General features: G+C 34.3%; 1 protein-coding gene across 3 annotated transcripts; it reads left to right on the plus strand.

The window, feature by feature from the left end:
• The first annotated feature begins 2,801 nt into the window (after positions 1-2,801).
• LOC137940316 (uncharacterized) lies at positions 2,802-9,083 on the plus strand. 3 transcript variants are annotated; one of them, XM_068785325.1, is made up of 9 exons: positions 2,802-2,962; positions 3,368-4,017; positions 4,917-5,033; positions 5,125-5,303; positions 5,406-5,499; positions 7,663-7,740; positions 7,861-7,962; positions 8,606-8,776; positions 8,863-9,083. In XM_068785325.1, exons 2-8 carry the CDS (start codon positions 3,520-3,522, stop codon positions 8,738-8,740), a joined length of 1,203 nt encoding a protein of 400 aa, XP_068641426.1. In that variant the 5' UTR covers positions 2,802-2,962; positions 3,368-3,519; the 3' UTR covers positions 8,741-8,776; positions 8,863-9,083. The 3 variants fall into 3 exon arrangements, with proteins under 3 accessions (XP_068641426.1, XP_068641417.1, XP_068641408.1); XM_068785316.1 differs by having other exon boundaries at positions 8,606-8,768; positions 8,863-9,082; XM_068785307.1 differs by having other exon boundaries at positions 8,606-9,083.
• The last annotated feature ends 8,313 nt before the right edge of the window (positions 9,084-17,396 follow it).

The raw sequence follows: 17,396 nt of genomic DNA on the forward strand, positions 1-17,396 counted from the left end.
TAATGTTATAAATAGGAGTTATGGCTGAAGGAAAAATCAGTCAAGTTTTTTCAAATCTCTAATTTCCCCTGTCAAATTCGTGTCTAGCACCTCTTCTCTCTTCTTCTCTCTTTTCTTCTCTCTTCTTTCCTTCTTTCTTATTCTAACCTTCTTAACCTCTCTCTTTTAACTCTTCCTTTGGCTTTTAGAAAAGATAAGGACCTTTCAAAATTAGGGTTTTTATTAATTTATAATATAGGAAACAAGTAAAATCATATTACACTTAAGCATGTTCTTTAAAAATGAGTAAAATCTTACAAGGATGTAGGTTTAAATCCAAATTAGAAAAATAGCACAAGCTCCAAATGAACTAAGTTTTAGAACTATACCTTGAAAGGGCCTCGAGGTATCCTTGTGGCACCTTGAGGTGTTCTAAAGGGCACCTCGAGCTATTGGAAAATTCTTTGCTCTAGGGGATTTATGTTTCTATTTTTGTCAAGGGATTTACAAGGACACCTAAAAAAGCCTTGAGCTCCAATAACCAAAAAAAAGTAGATATCCCTTTTATATTACAAATTCACCCATTATGCAGATTGTTCAAAAACCTTTCACAAAAAAATAAAATAAAAAAATTTAGAGTTAAAATTCCTCAATCCTTGTATGCTACAATTTGTGAATCACCCAATAGAACTTCAACACGAAAATCAACATGATCTCACTCGAACTTACTTTTAATTTTTTCTTGCTTCTAAAATCTATAAGTCTAAATTGTATTTTTTTCCACATCCAATAGTATTCAAGTGGGTGGCGATTTGTTTTGTGAAAATGTACAAAGTTCTTTTGGTAAAATAATCATTCGAAGTATGATTTTTTTGGTGAAAATTTACGCTTGGTGCATTTTGTAAATATTTGTTGAAGCACAAGCCAAAATACCACATTAGTCATTTTTTTAGTGAACCTCAAATAAGTTGTCTAATTTAAAACTAATCTACATTTCCAAAAACCTCATTAAAATCTTTTTATGTACTTGTAGTCCAAGCAAAATCTACATGAAAGTTGGTCAATACCGTCCTCGTTCCTCTAGAAGGTTCAATACCAAAGATGGGGGTAGAGGAAGAACTTTATCCTTTAAACTATAGTTGTATGCACGATTCAGGTCCAATATTCAGGCCATAATCATGATTAAAATTGAGTTATATTTGTTAATTTGTGTATGCTAAACTTTATTTTTGTTTGTTATGAGCTTGGTTTCTTAGCCCTTTTTTGTCGTTTGATATATTTATTGTAGATTATTTAATATAAACATTATAACTAAATGACTTATAGATGTATAAACTTATAATATACCATATAAGCTATGGTTTTCAATTTAATATTTCTACTTCTTAGGAGCCTAAGACCTAGAATACTCTTCATTTATCTTTAACTAAACAATCTTTCAAAATAAAGTTATCTAACACATGAACAACCTGCACTCAGACCTGGTCCAGCTGGTTAGTTTCCTTTGACTTTGCAATCCTCAAACTAAATACAGAGATAGATAGATAGATAGATAGAGAGAGAGAGAGAGAGAGAGAGAGAGAGAGAGAGAGAGAGAGAGAGAAAAAGAGAGAGAGAGATAGAGAGAGAGAGAGAGAGAGAGAGAGAGAGAGAGAGAGAGAGAAAAAGAGAGAGAGAGATAGAGAGAGAGAGAGAGAGAGAGAGAGAGAGAGAGAGAGGTGAACTTGTGTGATAAAATGGATGACATGTGAAGACTTTGAAAAGTTCCCAGCTCATAGATATGTATAAATATATATGGTGTAGAACTTAAGGTACCCATGTTTGATCCATGACTCACCTACTCCCTCTCTTTTATTATAGCCACAATAATAAACATATCAAAGGTATTATATGATTTCTTCCTTTTCATCGGCACAAGCAATGGTGTATGCACTCAAATACCATTATTGATCTCACCTGTATTTGTTGTTCCCTACTCTTTCATGATTTTCTTTCATTTAAGATGCCCAACTTGGAGAGAGAAGATGAAGCAGACATAAAGAGATCACATAGTCTTATTTTACCCTGAAAAATAGACAATACCCCCTTATTTGACTAAGTAAGCTTTATCTTTCAACCAATGAACTTGTTGATTTCTTACAAAAGTCCAATGGGGAAGGCACGATTGATCGAATACGAAAAATTATTTGGTGTGAAACATGCAAAACGACTATCTCAGCTATCTGATCATGATCCAACGATTCAGATAGGGGAAGGACCCCTACAACCTCGACGGTTACTATGTCTATTTTGGTTCAATACTCCATCAATTCAATCACTTAAAGCCCACTTACCTTCTCGTCCTACTAACGACCGTTATAAAAGGCAAAATAAATTAGGTTAAAGCAATAAAAAATTTAGTTTGGACACTGGGTCCATCTGAGATCCGACCGGTCTATCCAAATTTGACTTTTCGTCCGTCGGATCGTCGCCGGCATTCAAACTACGACTTTTCCGACCGGTTCGCGGATTTTTGTCTCTTTTGCCTTCCTAAACAGATGACACGTGTGGAGACCCCACTTGGTTCTGTGTCCGTCGCCTTCGCTCCTTGTCCGAGAGAGCATCTCCCTACCGTTGCGATTTAACGGTACAAAATTGCCACTCGTGTTTTTTTTAATTACAGTAGTGCACCTGAGCGTTTACAAGCTCTAACGGGTGAAAATGCGATCACGAAAAACAATTGTTTGAAGGGTAGCGAATGTAAATTACGTGGAATATGAAGGGCTTTATCGGACTTTAAATATGTCTGAGCTTCTCCTTCATCATGGCTGTCACTCATCTACCATCATGCGTTCATGACGATCATCATCAAACGGCAAATACACCCAAAAATAATCTCAGCTCTCCGTAACCCCTTCTGCTTCCTCTTCATGAAAAATCCGTCGCGAAAATCCCATTTTTTTTCCAAGTCTCCTCATTTAAAGTGCTCTAACTGGGTGAAGAGGTTGGTTTTCGTTCTCTTTCTTTCGTTTTTTTCTGTTTCCGACGGTGTGGGTTTTTTCTAGTTCGATAATCTCTTGAGAAGAAAAACCTGCATCGGGAGTCCAGAAATCTCGTTTTTTTTCGGAGTGCTTTCCTAGTCTTCAGAAATGTCGGTGTTGTAATGAGGAAAACAGCTCAGACAATGATTGACATCAACTCCGATATTTTTTAGTTTTAAGGGTAGGAAAAAAAGAGTTTCGTTTGGATAAATGGTGTTTTCTTGTTCTGAGGTGCCATACGCGCTAGTTTTTTTCGGTTTTGAATAGATTACGGGCGTGTTTTATTTATTTATGTTTTTTTTTAAGCTGTTTTTTAGTTTCCTTTTGCATCTGATGGGCCTTTCATGGTTTCGTTTTGAGTCTATCAGAAGGTTTGTGTAGAAAAGCCATTTCGATCTTTAATGCCTCTGAGTGAACTTCGATGGATCGATAAATTACTTGGGCATTTTGAATTCTCCTCCTTCGTCTATTGGGAAATCAATCTCCTTCATCCCATTTGTCAAAATCACTTAGGCGGGAGATGTTCGGCACCCAGATGAGAGAAATCTCTCATGACCTCCAAAGTCAGAGGCAATGTTGGAAGAGCAGCAACCAATCCAGAAGAGCAAGTTTTGTTGTGAAATTCCAAGACCTCTATGGGTTCACCGTGGAAGGGAACGTGGATGATGTGAATGTGATGAATGAGGTTAGGGAAAGGGTGAGACAACAAGGAAGAATATGGTGGGCAATGGAAGCAAACAAAGGGGCGAACTGGTATCTGCAGCCAGAGATATCTTCCATTTCAGAAGGCATTGCTGTTTCGTCCCTGAAGTTTTCTGCTCTGGCAAACACGATTACAAATACGATTGCTTTGAAGAAACTTATCAGGAAGGGAATTCCACCTCTTTTACGGCCAAAGGTGTGGCTTTCTGTTTCTGGGGCAGCAAAGAAGAGATCTACTGTTCCGGATAGTTATTACCATGATCTGATTAGTGCCGTCCAAGGGAAGGTCACACCTGCAACTAGACAGATTGATCATGTATGTAAGTTTGTCTTTGATCTTGTTTTTGATTGTGTCATTTCTCGTATTATTATTCAATGTTTATATTTTTATTTATTATTTAATTCACCCTTGTTTATAATCTGGTCTTTGCTTCACAATGTGATGGCCATTGAGGGTATTAGAGGAATCAATTTTTGATAATGTAATGATTTATGTTTTTTGCTTGCTTCTTATGATTTATAGTGGTTGTTTTCTATCTGATATGGTGTGTCAATTGAATATATACTGATTGTCTTATGCAATCTTATCTACAATTTTGGTCCAAATTAACATTGTTTGGGCAATGATTGGTGCCACATCCAGGCGTTTCATCCTTTCTGTAATTGAGGAATTTCTGGTTGGTAGAGAAGAAAAACAGGTTCATTGTGTATTTAATCCTTTAGAAGTACTGGCAGCTTTTTCATAATCTAATTGTGTATAACATTGTAATAGGAAAAGTAACATGACTTTATAAATTTTTCTTTTTATTTTTTAATTGTGTATAACTTAGAAAAGGAAACAGTAACACAAGTTTATAATTTTTCCTTTTCTGTCTTTTATTTTGGAATGAGCTTGACTGAAGAATTTTGTAGAGGATTGATTTGAGATTGTGAGTAATTGTCATATTGGAGTCACACAAAGCTAAGGTAGCTTCTGCTTTTTCTATTTTATTTATTTGTAATCTGATCAATAACTTTATTACTTAAACCAAAAAAAAAAAAATGACTGAGAAGATTTTTGAGGCGCAGAACCTCCATGTCAGCAGGGGATGAGATAAAACGTGATTTTTTCTGTTAGTTGAATTGATAAAGCTGATTGTGGCTTTTGTGACCATTGCTAAATTTCTAGGTGATGTTTCTCTATGTTTCATTTGAGGCTTTTGTTAAAACATGCAGGATTTGCCTCGCACATTCCCAGGTCATCCATGGTTGGACACCGAAGAAGGTCATGCATCTTTACGGCGTGTTCTTGTTGGTTACTCATTTCGAGATTCTGATGTTGGGTACTGTCAGGTAAGCCAACCTTGTTTGCTTTTTTCTTTGGATTAAGCACTTCTTACAATTGAATCTGGTGACGATTTTTACAGCTATTTTATTTCTTTAGGGTTTAAATTATGTAGCAGCATTGCTTTTACTTGTAATGAAAACTGAGGAAGACGCATTTTGGATACTTGCGGTCCTTTTGGAAAATGTATTAGTAAGTGATTGTTACACTGACAACTTGTCGGGATGCCATGTTGAACAAAGGGTATTCAAAGACCTGCTTGCTAAAAAGTGTCCAAGGTATGTTCATTAATTATGTACTTTATTGGATTACTGAATGACTAACTGATGAAATTGACTTTCTCTTCCATGTATACTTATTCTCTGGTAAACAAATTGTAGGATAGCTGCTCACCTGGATGCTATGGGATTTGATGTCTCGCTTGTGGCCACAGAGTGGTTTTTGTGCCTCTTCTCTAAGAGCTTCCCTTCTGAGGTAGATTATAAGCATTGATGCTACTTTATTGTTTTGTGCAACTCAATTTAGGTAAAAAATTTTAGAAAGAAAAAAAATGAATATAAAAATAAGTGAAGCGAAAAAGGAATTGGTTATAACTGTTGAAACCCTTGCAGACATGGCATTTACAATTTCACCACACTAACTTAATCAATTGTAAACACCAACCATATACCCCATCACTACCTAAATAATGCCACAACAACCCAAACCTTCTCCACACACCAAAACACTTACTCCCACTTTTGCTCTCAATTTGCCTTTCTCTAAAATAATCCCCAAATCTAATCATTCACGCTACATCTCACGAAAACAACCCTCACCATTTTCTTGCTCACTCCAACCCATACAGATTACTCCCTCATATTCTCTATTCGTCTCAGTCGCTTCCTCTCTTCCCCAAACAAATCCTCTCCTCCAAATTACTTGTCCAGTTACCCTCCTTCATGATGATCCCCATCCTATTCTTTCCATAAACCACACCACACATTACGCCCCTATTTCTCAACTCAACCCCAACTCCAATCACTTTCCAAAACAAAACCCTAATCCGTCCCACCAAGAAAATTCTCACTCATACAAACAACCCACCCTCATGCACCACCTATGTATCACCCACCTTCCCATTCGACACAACCGCCCACCATTGTCCAAGACCAAAATGTTGTTGCTCTAAAAGAAGTTTGGTTGCTCCGAGATTTGGCTCTTACGTGCAACAAGTACCAACAACATAACACAAGAGCAGAAGAAAAGCGAGCTTAACAAAAAGTACACGACTTGGTTGATTGAAGAAATTTTTTACAACACTTTCTTAGTGCCTCAACCTTGAGGGCAAGGTTGATTTTTGAAGAGGGCTGAAATGATAAAACCCAAATTTATGTAAATGCACACATGTACCAAGCTAGGTGAGGGGTACAAATTGTAATTTGGGGGGCATTTATTTTGAAAAAGTCTAAAGGGTAAAAATGGCATTTTGATTTTTTTTTTCAAGAAAATCTAACATTGCACTACTTCTGACATGTGAGGATGGTTTCCTTATTCCTCGACTTTCAACCTTGAGGACAAGGTTGGTATTTAAGAACGGCAAAATGAAATAACCCACAATTAACCATAAAGAAACAAGAGAAGAAGAAAAGTAGAAGAGAAGAAGAGAAGAAGAAGAAAAATAGAAAGAGAAGCCACCTTCAAGAAGGCAAAAAGGGAAAATGCCCAAGGGGCATGGGTGGGGCATGAGGGCAAAAATGGAAAAATGTCATCTTCTCGATAAGATAAGATCTTACTAGATTAGATTTTTCTTTAATTGATGTAGTCTTTCAATTCCTTGAATCTCTCCTAGATTGATGTAATCTTTTCAATTCCCTAGAATCTCTCCTTGAGTTATATAATCCTAGTTGATTAAGGAGTTTTCCAAATAATGCTATAAATAGGGGTGTTGGCTGAAGGAAAAATGAGTCAAGTCTATTCTCAAATCTCTCTTACCTCTTTGTTCCCTCTCATATCCATGCCCTTGCACCTCTCCTCTCTTCTTCTCTTGTTTCCTTCTAGATCTCTCTCTATCTCCTTCTCTTCCTTTACTTATTTCTTCTTCTCTTCTTTCAACCTTCTTAATTTTTCTCTTTCAAATCTTCCTTGCAATTTTATGAAAAGATAAGGACCTCAATTATTATTTCTCAGTTTACTGATATTGTTCAAACAAATGCAATATATCATCTCTAGGAAGATTGTTAGTTGTTTCTTAGTAATATTTTTCAAATGAATACAAGATATCATCTATGCTGTTGACCATTTTCTAAGATTTTTAGAAAACCTCGAATCTTGAATGTATTTATCACCAAATAGTTTATAATTGCTCCCAAATTTCAAACCCTGGAATTTCAGAGAATTTAATACTATATTTGGGGTGCACATCCAGGTTATGCCTGGTTTGACCCACTTAATTGACTTCTTACCCCCAATAAAATGAAAATTAGTTGGATCACATTACTGCTTTTAATTTCACTGTTTTCTCTAAACCGTAGCCTAGAATGGTACATAAGATAACTTTCAAACAGCTACCTGTGCTTAAAAATTAGGAGACCTTCATGTGACTCTCATGTGACTTGCTGGCTTCTAAGTAACTTCTCCTTCTGGGTGCATCTGCAGACAACCATGCGGGTTTGGGATGTCCTTTTCAATGAAGGGGCACAAGTTTTATTTCGAATAGCGTTGGCGATATTCAAGGTATACAATATTTGCCTTCTTCTAGTAGTTCTATTTTATGACTAAATATGTAGATTTTGTCAGAGCGAAATCTTGAATTGTTTCTCAATGTTTTCAGCTGACTGTTAATCAAATATGCAGATAAAGGAAGAGGAATTGGTATGTGCCCATCAGATAGGAGACGTCATCAGTATCCTGCAAAATGCCTCGCACCATCTGTTTGATCCTGACGAACTGTTGACAGTAAGTCAACTTCATAAAGTTCTTTTGATGAATGGATGTTTATATTTGCCAAATGATTGTTGCCTTTGATTAATCACTTGATAATGTTAGATGAATGTGAGCTCATTTTCAACTTTCCTGTTTATCTGACTTAGAACGTGCTGTTAATACTTACTGGAAAAGTCATTGTTCTTATCTTGAGCCATGTACAGAACTTAGGAACCTCGTTATTGATGGTTGTCTCAGCACCTTTCTGTTGTTGTACAACAGATAATTCCAAGAAAGGAATCTTATGCCAATTAACAAAGAGTCCCATTTTATATGTAATTCCAAGAGACCGATTTGATTTGACATATAAATGTTAATAAAAAAATTTCATTTTTAGTTGAACAATATCCAGTTATCAATTGCTGTGATTAGTTTGCTAGCATCCAATCACTGGAGTTACTGTGTAATGCAACTTGGATCTCTGTTTTTGGAGGGTGAGATTTATTGGTTTTGTTTGATTCTATTCAAGTGTTATGGTTTACTGTCCACAGAGATATAACTTCTTCTGGTATCCAAGATTGTGTTAGTGAGCTATCAAGGTGGTTGAGGTTGTCTAAACTGCTAAGATAGACTTGGATAGGCGGTCTCTTATCGGTCACTTCTTTGTCACTTGCAGGTGGCTTTTGATAAAATCGGTTCAATGACTACAAATGCTATTGCAAAGCAAAGGAAAAAGCAGGAACCTGCTGTCATGGCAGAGTTAGATCAAAGATTTCGACGCCTCACCTCCCTGAAATTAGAGGAGAAATGACCAGTTTCAGAGATCAAGTTTCTCCTTGGTATATTGGTAATTAGTTATTTGTAGTCATCCCAGGTGCATATAAATTTTGATTGTAATACATCAACAGACTGTTTTTTTCTTTTTTGTTGCAGGCCACTTCATTTATACTGAAAGTCACGTTTCTGCTGTAATGGATTTGGCTGAAGTTCACTATAAATGTACATTATATTCAAAAGAGCTTCGACATTGTGACTCGGATTAAAAAACTCAAGGCTGCAGTCTGAGCAATGCAAGTCTGGAGTGATCAGACAACACAGTGAGTGTAGGAAAGAAAAGTAGGACATGAAACAGAAACTTAGAAGTGGATAATGGGAAAAAATAGATTGACAAAGAAGTACAAGATGTAGAATTTGATATGGAATTTTAGGGAATCTTAGCAGGGGTGGTCACGGATTGGGTCAGGGTCAGGTTTTTTTAAACCCGACCTAAACCCTAACCTTGATCCTGAAACCTGAACAAACAACCCTGACCTCATCACTATCCCACAATCCCATTTCTATTGTGTCCCATAAAGTTGATTTAAACCTATCCCATCTCCTATTTGCCTCGTAAACCCGACTTAAATCCTACCTTCAAATTCCTTAGCAAAATGGTGTTGTTGAGAAAAGAAACTGAACCTTAATTGAAATGGTTAGAGCTATGTTTCATGCATACAACATGCCACATAAGTTTTGGGCTGAAGTTATGAATACCACATGTTATATCATTAATCGAGTAAGCATAAGGCATTCTAAACAAAAACTCCGTATGAGTAGTATACGGGCACCTTTCCCAATATTACATATTTTAGAATATTTGGATGCAAAGTATTCATATTGAAAAAACCAAAGGAAAAATTATAGAAATTTGACTCTAGAGATGATATAAAAATTTTCTTGGGTTATTTTATTCGTAACAACACTTACAGAGTTTATAATAAGACATCTATGAGAGTAGAGGAGTCGGTTCATGTTGGGTTTGACAAATCCAATCCGCCAAATCCAAGTCCAACTCTAAATTCTGATGATGAAGAAGGAAACCCCTTCGAATCATCCTTGGGATGTCAACCTCGAATTGACCCGAATAACCAAGAAGAGCCACTTATGGAGCCAAAGAATTATATGGTCATGACCGATCATCCTCTTAAGAAAATCATTGGTGACCCTCAAGGCAGAATTACAACTAGAAGAGCAACTCATAAGATTATGGCAAATAGTGCATTTGTTTCTCAAATAGAGTCCAAATGCTTTGCCGAAGCTGAAAAAATGACTTTAGGATTGTGTCAATCAATGCAAGAAGAATTGAATCAATTTGAAAGAAACAAGGTTTGGACTCTAGTACCTAGACCCGAAAATCAACAAGTCATTGGAACAAAATGAGTCTTTAAGAAGAAAATGAATGAAGAAAATAAAATAATGAGAAACAAAGAAAGGTTAGTTGCCAAAGGATATAACCAAGAAGAAGGTATAGATTTGAAGAAACCTATGCACCCATGGCAAGACTAGAGGCAATTCGAACTTCCTAGCCTATGCTTGTCACATGAAATTCAAGTTGTACCAAATAGATGTAAAAAGTGCATTTTTAAATGGGTACATACAAGAAGAAGTATATGTTGAAAAACCCAAAGGATTTGAAGATGTGAGTAATCTTGACCATGTATATAAATTGCATAAAGCATTATTATACGGGTTAAAGCAAGTGCCAAGAGCGTGATATGAAAGATTAAGTGAACTCTTAGAAAAGAATGGTTATAAGAGAGGAAGTGTAGATAAAACTCTATTTACTAGAACCATGATCAAGATTTGATTATCGTTCAAATTTATGTAGATGATATCATATTTGGTTCTACAAATCCCTTTCATTGTGAATAATTTGTAAGTGTAATGAAGAATGAGTTTGAAATGAGTTTAATGGGTGAACTCACATTCTTCCTTGGATTTCAAGTAATCGAAACTGAAAATGACACATTCATAAATCAATGAAAATACACTAAGGGATTGCTTAAGGTATTCAACATTGAAAATTTTACGTCAATTAGTACACCCATGAGTTTGTCCTTGAAACTTGACCCTTAACAACTTCGATAGGGCCACATATAAAAAATTGTATAGAAGCATGATATGATTCCTACTTTACCTTTCAGCCAATAGACCAGATATAATGTTCTCGGTATGCCTATGTGCTAGATAGCAATTTGATCCTAGAAAATCTCACTTAGTAGTAGTAAAAAGAATTTCCCGTTATCTACTTGGGACACCCAATTTAGGTTTTTGGTACTCAAACTCTTCAGCCATTGATCTAGTCGGTTACGAAAATGTTGATTTTATCAGTTGCAAAATTGACAGAAAGAGTATATGTGCCAGTTTCCAATTATTTGGAAATATGCTTGTCTCTTGGTTTTCCAAGAAATTGTTAGGAATTAGATGTCCTAATTCCAAACTAGCTAGAGCAATAATAATAAACAAAGAAGAAGGAAAAAACAACCAGGAGAACAAACAAGATTTATATAGGTTCACCTCAAGGTGAGACTACGTCCTGTTTTTCGTCGCTGCAGTAATCCACTATGAAGATGAAATAGTTACCAGAGAAATCTCACACACTCACATGTATTTTTCTCTAACCTCTCTCGGGCTACAACTCAAGATCCTTCTCCATGATGATAAAACTCTAATAGTAGTGCCCCCAAATATAAAGGAAAAAATTAGGGCAACTGTAATACAAAAGTTAAATTCCCAAACTGCCATCTGCTAATTAGGCAATTTCATCCAAATATTTGCTAATTTAGATATTCCACATGCCAAAAAGTACTACCTAACTTATCTTTAGATATCACTTATTTGCTAAAAAAAATAATTGATTTTTCAGAAAAAGGTCATTTTAAAAAAAAGTAGAGATTGAAAATAGCAGTCACTTGAGAAGCAAAACAATGATTTTTGTTGAAGAGTAAATATGAAAGAGTCTTTATGACTCTCATATTAAGAAGTTTCACAGAACCATAATTAATATGATGAAGTCTAAAGTCTCATGGAAGGAGGTTTCACAAAAGAGTCTCAGTTAAAAGTGTTTTAGTTATGTTAGTTTTTTATTTATGTTTTGTTTAATTATTATAGGATTTTAGTATTTAACTTTGGGTGCAATGGGACAATGGTAGTTTAATTGTAGTTGGATTATACTAGTTTTATTTATTGTAAATAAAAGCTTATTGTACTCAAATTACATCAAGTAAGTAAAGTATTTATCTTTTCCTAAAATTCAACAATTTTTTAATAGAAAACAGTGATTTTCAAATAAAAATACTACCTACCTTGCTTACAGAAATAAACGACTTGGCTAGAAAATCATTGTTTTCAACATAAAATTACTGATTTAACAAAAAAATTAGTAATTTTATCGAAGAATTATTAATTCTCTCACAAAAAAAATAGTGATTTTAGTGGATAATTTGCCTTAGAAAAATGGTATAATTTATTTAGCTAGAAAATCATGGAATTTCATAAAAATCCTTCATAGAAAAAGAAAATCACTAATTTGGAAATACTAAACACATTTTCGTTTCTTTTCATTAAAAATGCCAAACACAAAATGACCCCTAATCTCTTTGGTTTTATTAATTTTTTTATCTTAGATATATAAAATACGAAAATACAATGTCCAATTTATCTCTATTTGTTTCTTTGTACCCGGTATGGTCAACCGTACAATCATAGTTGGACAATAAATAAACATGTGATGCATAGACACTTTTCCCAAAGATAGAAAGTAATGAAAAATATCATCCTTTTCTGTTTCTTTCAAATGATTGTCACATTAAAAATGAACATCATAACTTCCACGTGCCAAAAAGTACCACCTAACTTATCTTTAGATATCACTGATTTGCTCAAACAAATAATGGATTTTTTTCTTTAGAAAAAGGTCATTTTAAAAAAAGTAGAGATTGAAAATAGCAGTGATTTGATAAGCAAAACAACGATTTTTGTTGAAGAGCGGATATGGAAGAGTCTTCATGACTCTCATAGTAAGAAGTCTCACACAACCATAATTAACATGATGGAGTCTAAAAGAGTCTCATGGAAGGAGGTCCCACAAAAGAGTTTCAATTAAAGGTGTTTCAGTTAAAAGTTAGTCTTCTATTTATGTTTTGTTTAATTGTTCTAGGATTTTAGTGTTTAACTTTGGGTGCAATGGGACAAGGGTAGTTGGATTCTACTAGTTTCCTCTATTATAAATAGATGCTTATTGCATTCAAATTACATCGAGTCAGTGAGGTATTTATCTTTTCTGTTGAATTTAGAATCCCTTTTCCAATATTCCGAGCAAGAGAAGAGAGAAAGAAGAAGAAAAGGGGAAGAAAACTCTTGGGTAGAGAGAAGAGAAGTAGAGAAGAAAGGTGTGCGCCAAGTAAAGAGAGAGATTTACTCAAGAAAGAATTGTAGAACTTGATTAATCCGAATTACAATACTTCTATTTATAGTAGAGGAAGTGATAGAGTCGTTATACAATTAACTTTTAAGTCTCCTAATTACATTCCAACTCTAACTCTCTAAGATAAGTCTATCAAGAAAAGATAACACAATCTACTAGAGGTTTAATATAACTTGAACTCTTAACTCTTGTTCAATCACGTGGACATGAGAGAGGAGGCTGGCTCATGGTCTTCTCTTTGTGGTCCCACATGATCTTCCAGCTCATATTGATAAGATTACCAGCTCGTAGTATCTTTGTGGGTCCCACTTGATCGTCAAGTCTTCTAACGTATTCTAGCTTGTGTTTCTTATCTTTTAACTCATGCTAGCTTTAGTGAAGACTCTCCCACTAGCTCATGCACCATGGTGGGTCCCATATTATAACATTTTCCAAAAATTTAACAATTTTTTAATAAAAACAATAATTTTCAAATAAAAATAGTGCCTAACTTGCTTAGAGAAATGAAAGATTTGGTTAGAAAATCATTGTTTTTCACATAAAATCACTGATTTAACAAAAAAATAGTAATTTTATCGAAGAATCAATGATTCTCTCACAAAAAGTGATTTCAATGGATAATTTGCCTTAGAAACACGGTATAATTGATTTAGCTAGAATATCATGGATTTTCATAAAAAATCTTCATATAAATAGAAAATCACTGATCTAGAAATACTAAAAGCATTTCCATTTCTTTTCATTAAAAATGGCAAACACAGAATGACCCCTAATCTCATTGGTTTTATTATTATTATTAGTTGTCTTAGATCTATAAAATATGAAAATAAGAGGTCCAATTTATCTCAGTTTTTTTCTTTGTACCTGGTATGGTCAACCGTACAACGTGGACGTGAAACTCGGAAAATTTATGACAACCAAAAAACTATTCATTTTAACAACAAGGCCATTGTTCTCTAGTTCCGTTTCTGCCGAGCGTAACGGATGCATGCAACGACCGCACATATAAATCTCGAAGTCGTTCCGCAAGCCTTCTCACGGAATAGGCCCTCCATCTTTCATTACTTTCTCCCTTTAGATGTTTTGTAAAATCATTAGGACTTGATTGTTTCTCTGAGCTTTGAGGAGAGCAAGACATGAACAACCCACCTTGATTCACTTCGGCTGAAAAAATTGAACTTCATGTGCACATTTCATGGTTATAGTATGAAAAGAGAGAAATGGAATCAAAAGATCACATTTTAGTCACTTTGCTCAGGTCATTGAATCGATCAACTTGAGCGATTGATTGATCAATCAAAACAAAATGTTCGATCATTCATGGTACAAATAGAGAAGATGAAGAGCCACATTTGAATTTTTAACCCATCTTTTCATCCCAAATCATTTCAAAACCTAATCCAACAATTTTCTAGAGCTCCAATGACCCCAAATCTCCATTCCTATATCGCTTTTGAGAGATTTCACATCAAATATGAGGCTAATATTTTGTGTTCATATATGGAGACAATTGTAGCTAAACAATAAATAAACATGTGATGCGTAGTCACACTTTTCCCAAAGACAAAAAGTAATGAAAAATATCATCCTTTTTCGTTTCTTTCAAATGACTGTGACATTAGAAATAAACATAACTTCCACATGCCAAAAAGTACTACCTAACTTATCTTTAGATATCACTGATTTGCTCAAACAAATAATGGATTTTTTTAGAAAAAAAGGTCATTTTAAAAAAAGTTGAGATTGAAAATAGCAATGACTTAATAAGCAAAACAATGATTCTTGTTGAAGAGCAGATATGGAAGAGTCTTCATGACTCTCATAGTAAGAAGTCTCACAAAACCATAATTAATATGATGGAGTCTAAAAGAGTCTCATGGAAGGAGGTCTCACAAAAGAGTTTCAATTAAAAGTGTTTTAGTTAAGTTAGTCTTCTATTTATGTTTTTTCAAATAAAAATAGTGCCTAACTTGCTTAGAGAAATGAACGATTTGGCTAGAAAATCATTGGTTTTAACATAAAATCACTGATTTAACAAAAAATAGTAATTTTATCGAAGAATCAGTGATTCTCTCTACAAAAAAAGTGATTTCAATGGATAATTTACCTTAGAAAAATGGTATAATTGATTTAGCTAGAATATCACGGATTTTCATAAAAATCTTTCATAGAAATAGAAAATCACTGATTTGGAAATACTAAAAGCATTTCCGTTTCTTTTCATTAAAAATGGCAAACATAGAATGACCCCTAATCTCTTTGGTTTTTTTATTATTATTTGTCTTAGATATATAAAATATGAAAATAAGAGGTCCAATTTATCTCGGGTTTTTCTTTGTACTGGTATGGTCAACCGTACAATGTGGACGTGAAACTCTAAAAATTTATGACAACCAAAAAACTACTCAATTTAACAACAAGGCCATTGTTTTCTTGTTCCGTTTCTACCGAATGTAACGACCGCATGTATAAATCTCGAAGTCACTCCGCAAGCCTTCTCACTGAATAGGCCCTCCATCTTTCATCACTTTCTCCCTTCAAATATTTTGTAAAATCATTAGGACTTAACCGTTTCTCTAAGCTTTGAGGAGAGCTAGCCCACCTTGATTCACTTCGGCTGAAAAAATTGAGCTTCACGTACACATTTCATGGTTATAGTGCGAAAAGAGTGAAATGGAAATCAAAAGATCACATTTTAGTCACTTTGCTAAGGTCATTGATCGATCAATCAAAACAAAATGTTTGATCATTCATGGTGCGAACAGAGAAGATGAAGAACCATATTTGAATTTTTAACCCATCTCTTCATCCCAAATCATTTCAAAACCTAATCCAACAATTTTCTAGAGCTCCAGTGACCCCAAATCTCCATTCTTATATCGTTTTTGAGAGATATCAGTTCAAATATGAGGCTAATATTCTGTGTTCATATATGGAGACAGTTGTAGCTAAACAATAAATAAACATGTGATGCATAGTCACACTTCCCAAAGATAGAAAGTAACGAAAAATATCATCCTTTTCTGTTTCTTTCAAATGACTGTGACATTAAAAATGAACATAACTTCCACGTACCAAAAAGTACTACCTAACTTATCTTTAGATATCACTGATTTGCTCAAACAAATACTGGATTTTTTTCCCTCAAAAAGGTCATTTTAAAAAAAGTAGAGATTGAAAATAACAATCACTTTATAAGCAAAACAACGATTTTTGTTGAAAAGCAGATATGGAAGAGTCTTTATGACTCTCATAGTAAGAAATTTCACAAAACCATAATTAATATAATGAAGTCTAATAGAGTCTCATGGAAGGAGGTCTTGCAAAAGAGTTTCAGTTAAAAGCGTTTTAGTTAAGTTAGTCTTCTATTTATGTTTTGTTTAATTGTTATAGGATTTTAATGTTTAACTTTGGGTGCAATGGGTAGTTCGATTCTACTAGTTTTCTCTATTATAAATAAAAACTCATTGTACTCAAATTACATCGAGTCAGCAAAGTATTTATCTTTTCCAAAAATTCAATAATTTTTTAATAAAAAATAATTATTTTCAAATAAAAATAGTGCCTAACTTCCTTAGAGAAATGAACCATTTGGCTAGAAAATCATTGTTTTTAACATAAAATCACTAATTTTACAAAAAAAAATAGTAATTTTATTGAAGAATCAGTGATTCTCTTACAAAAAAAAAGTGATTTCAATGGATAATTTGCCTTAGAAAAACAATATAATTGACTTAGCTAAAATATCCCGGATTTTCATAAAAAAATCCTTCATAGAAATAGGAAATCAGTGACCTGGATATACTAAAAGCATTTCCGTTTCTTTTCATTAAAAATGACAAACACAAAATGACCCCTAATCTCTTTGGTTTTATTATTATTATTATTATTATTATTATTATTATTATTTCTTAGATATATAAAATATGAAAATAAAAGGTCCAATTTATCTCGGTTTTTTTCTTGGTATCGTACAACCTGGACGTGTAACTCTGAAAACTTATAACAACCAAAAAACTCCTCGTTTTAACAACTATGCCATCCTTCTCTTCTTCCGTATCTGCCGGACGTAACGGCCGCAAGGAACAACCTGTCGTATAAATCTAGAAGCCGCTCAGCAGGCCTTCTCATTGAATGGGCGTTCCGTGTTTCATCACTTTCTCCCTTGAGATGCAGCATGCATTCTGATCGCGGATCGGTTTAATCCGCTAACGCCGAGGAG

Source organism: Aristolochia californica, unplaced genomic scaffold, assembly GCF_029961685.1.
Source record: "Aristolochia californica isolate CCGP_79_NKW_82.1479 unplaced genomic scaffold, dmAriCali1.0.hap1 SCAF_10, whole genome shotgun sequence".
NCBI classification, from domain to species: domain Eukaryota; kingdom Viridiplantae; phylum Streptophyta; class Magnoliopsida; order Piperales; family Aristolochiaceae; genus Aristolochia; species Aristolochia californica.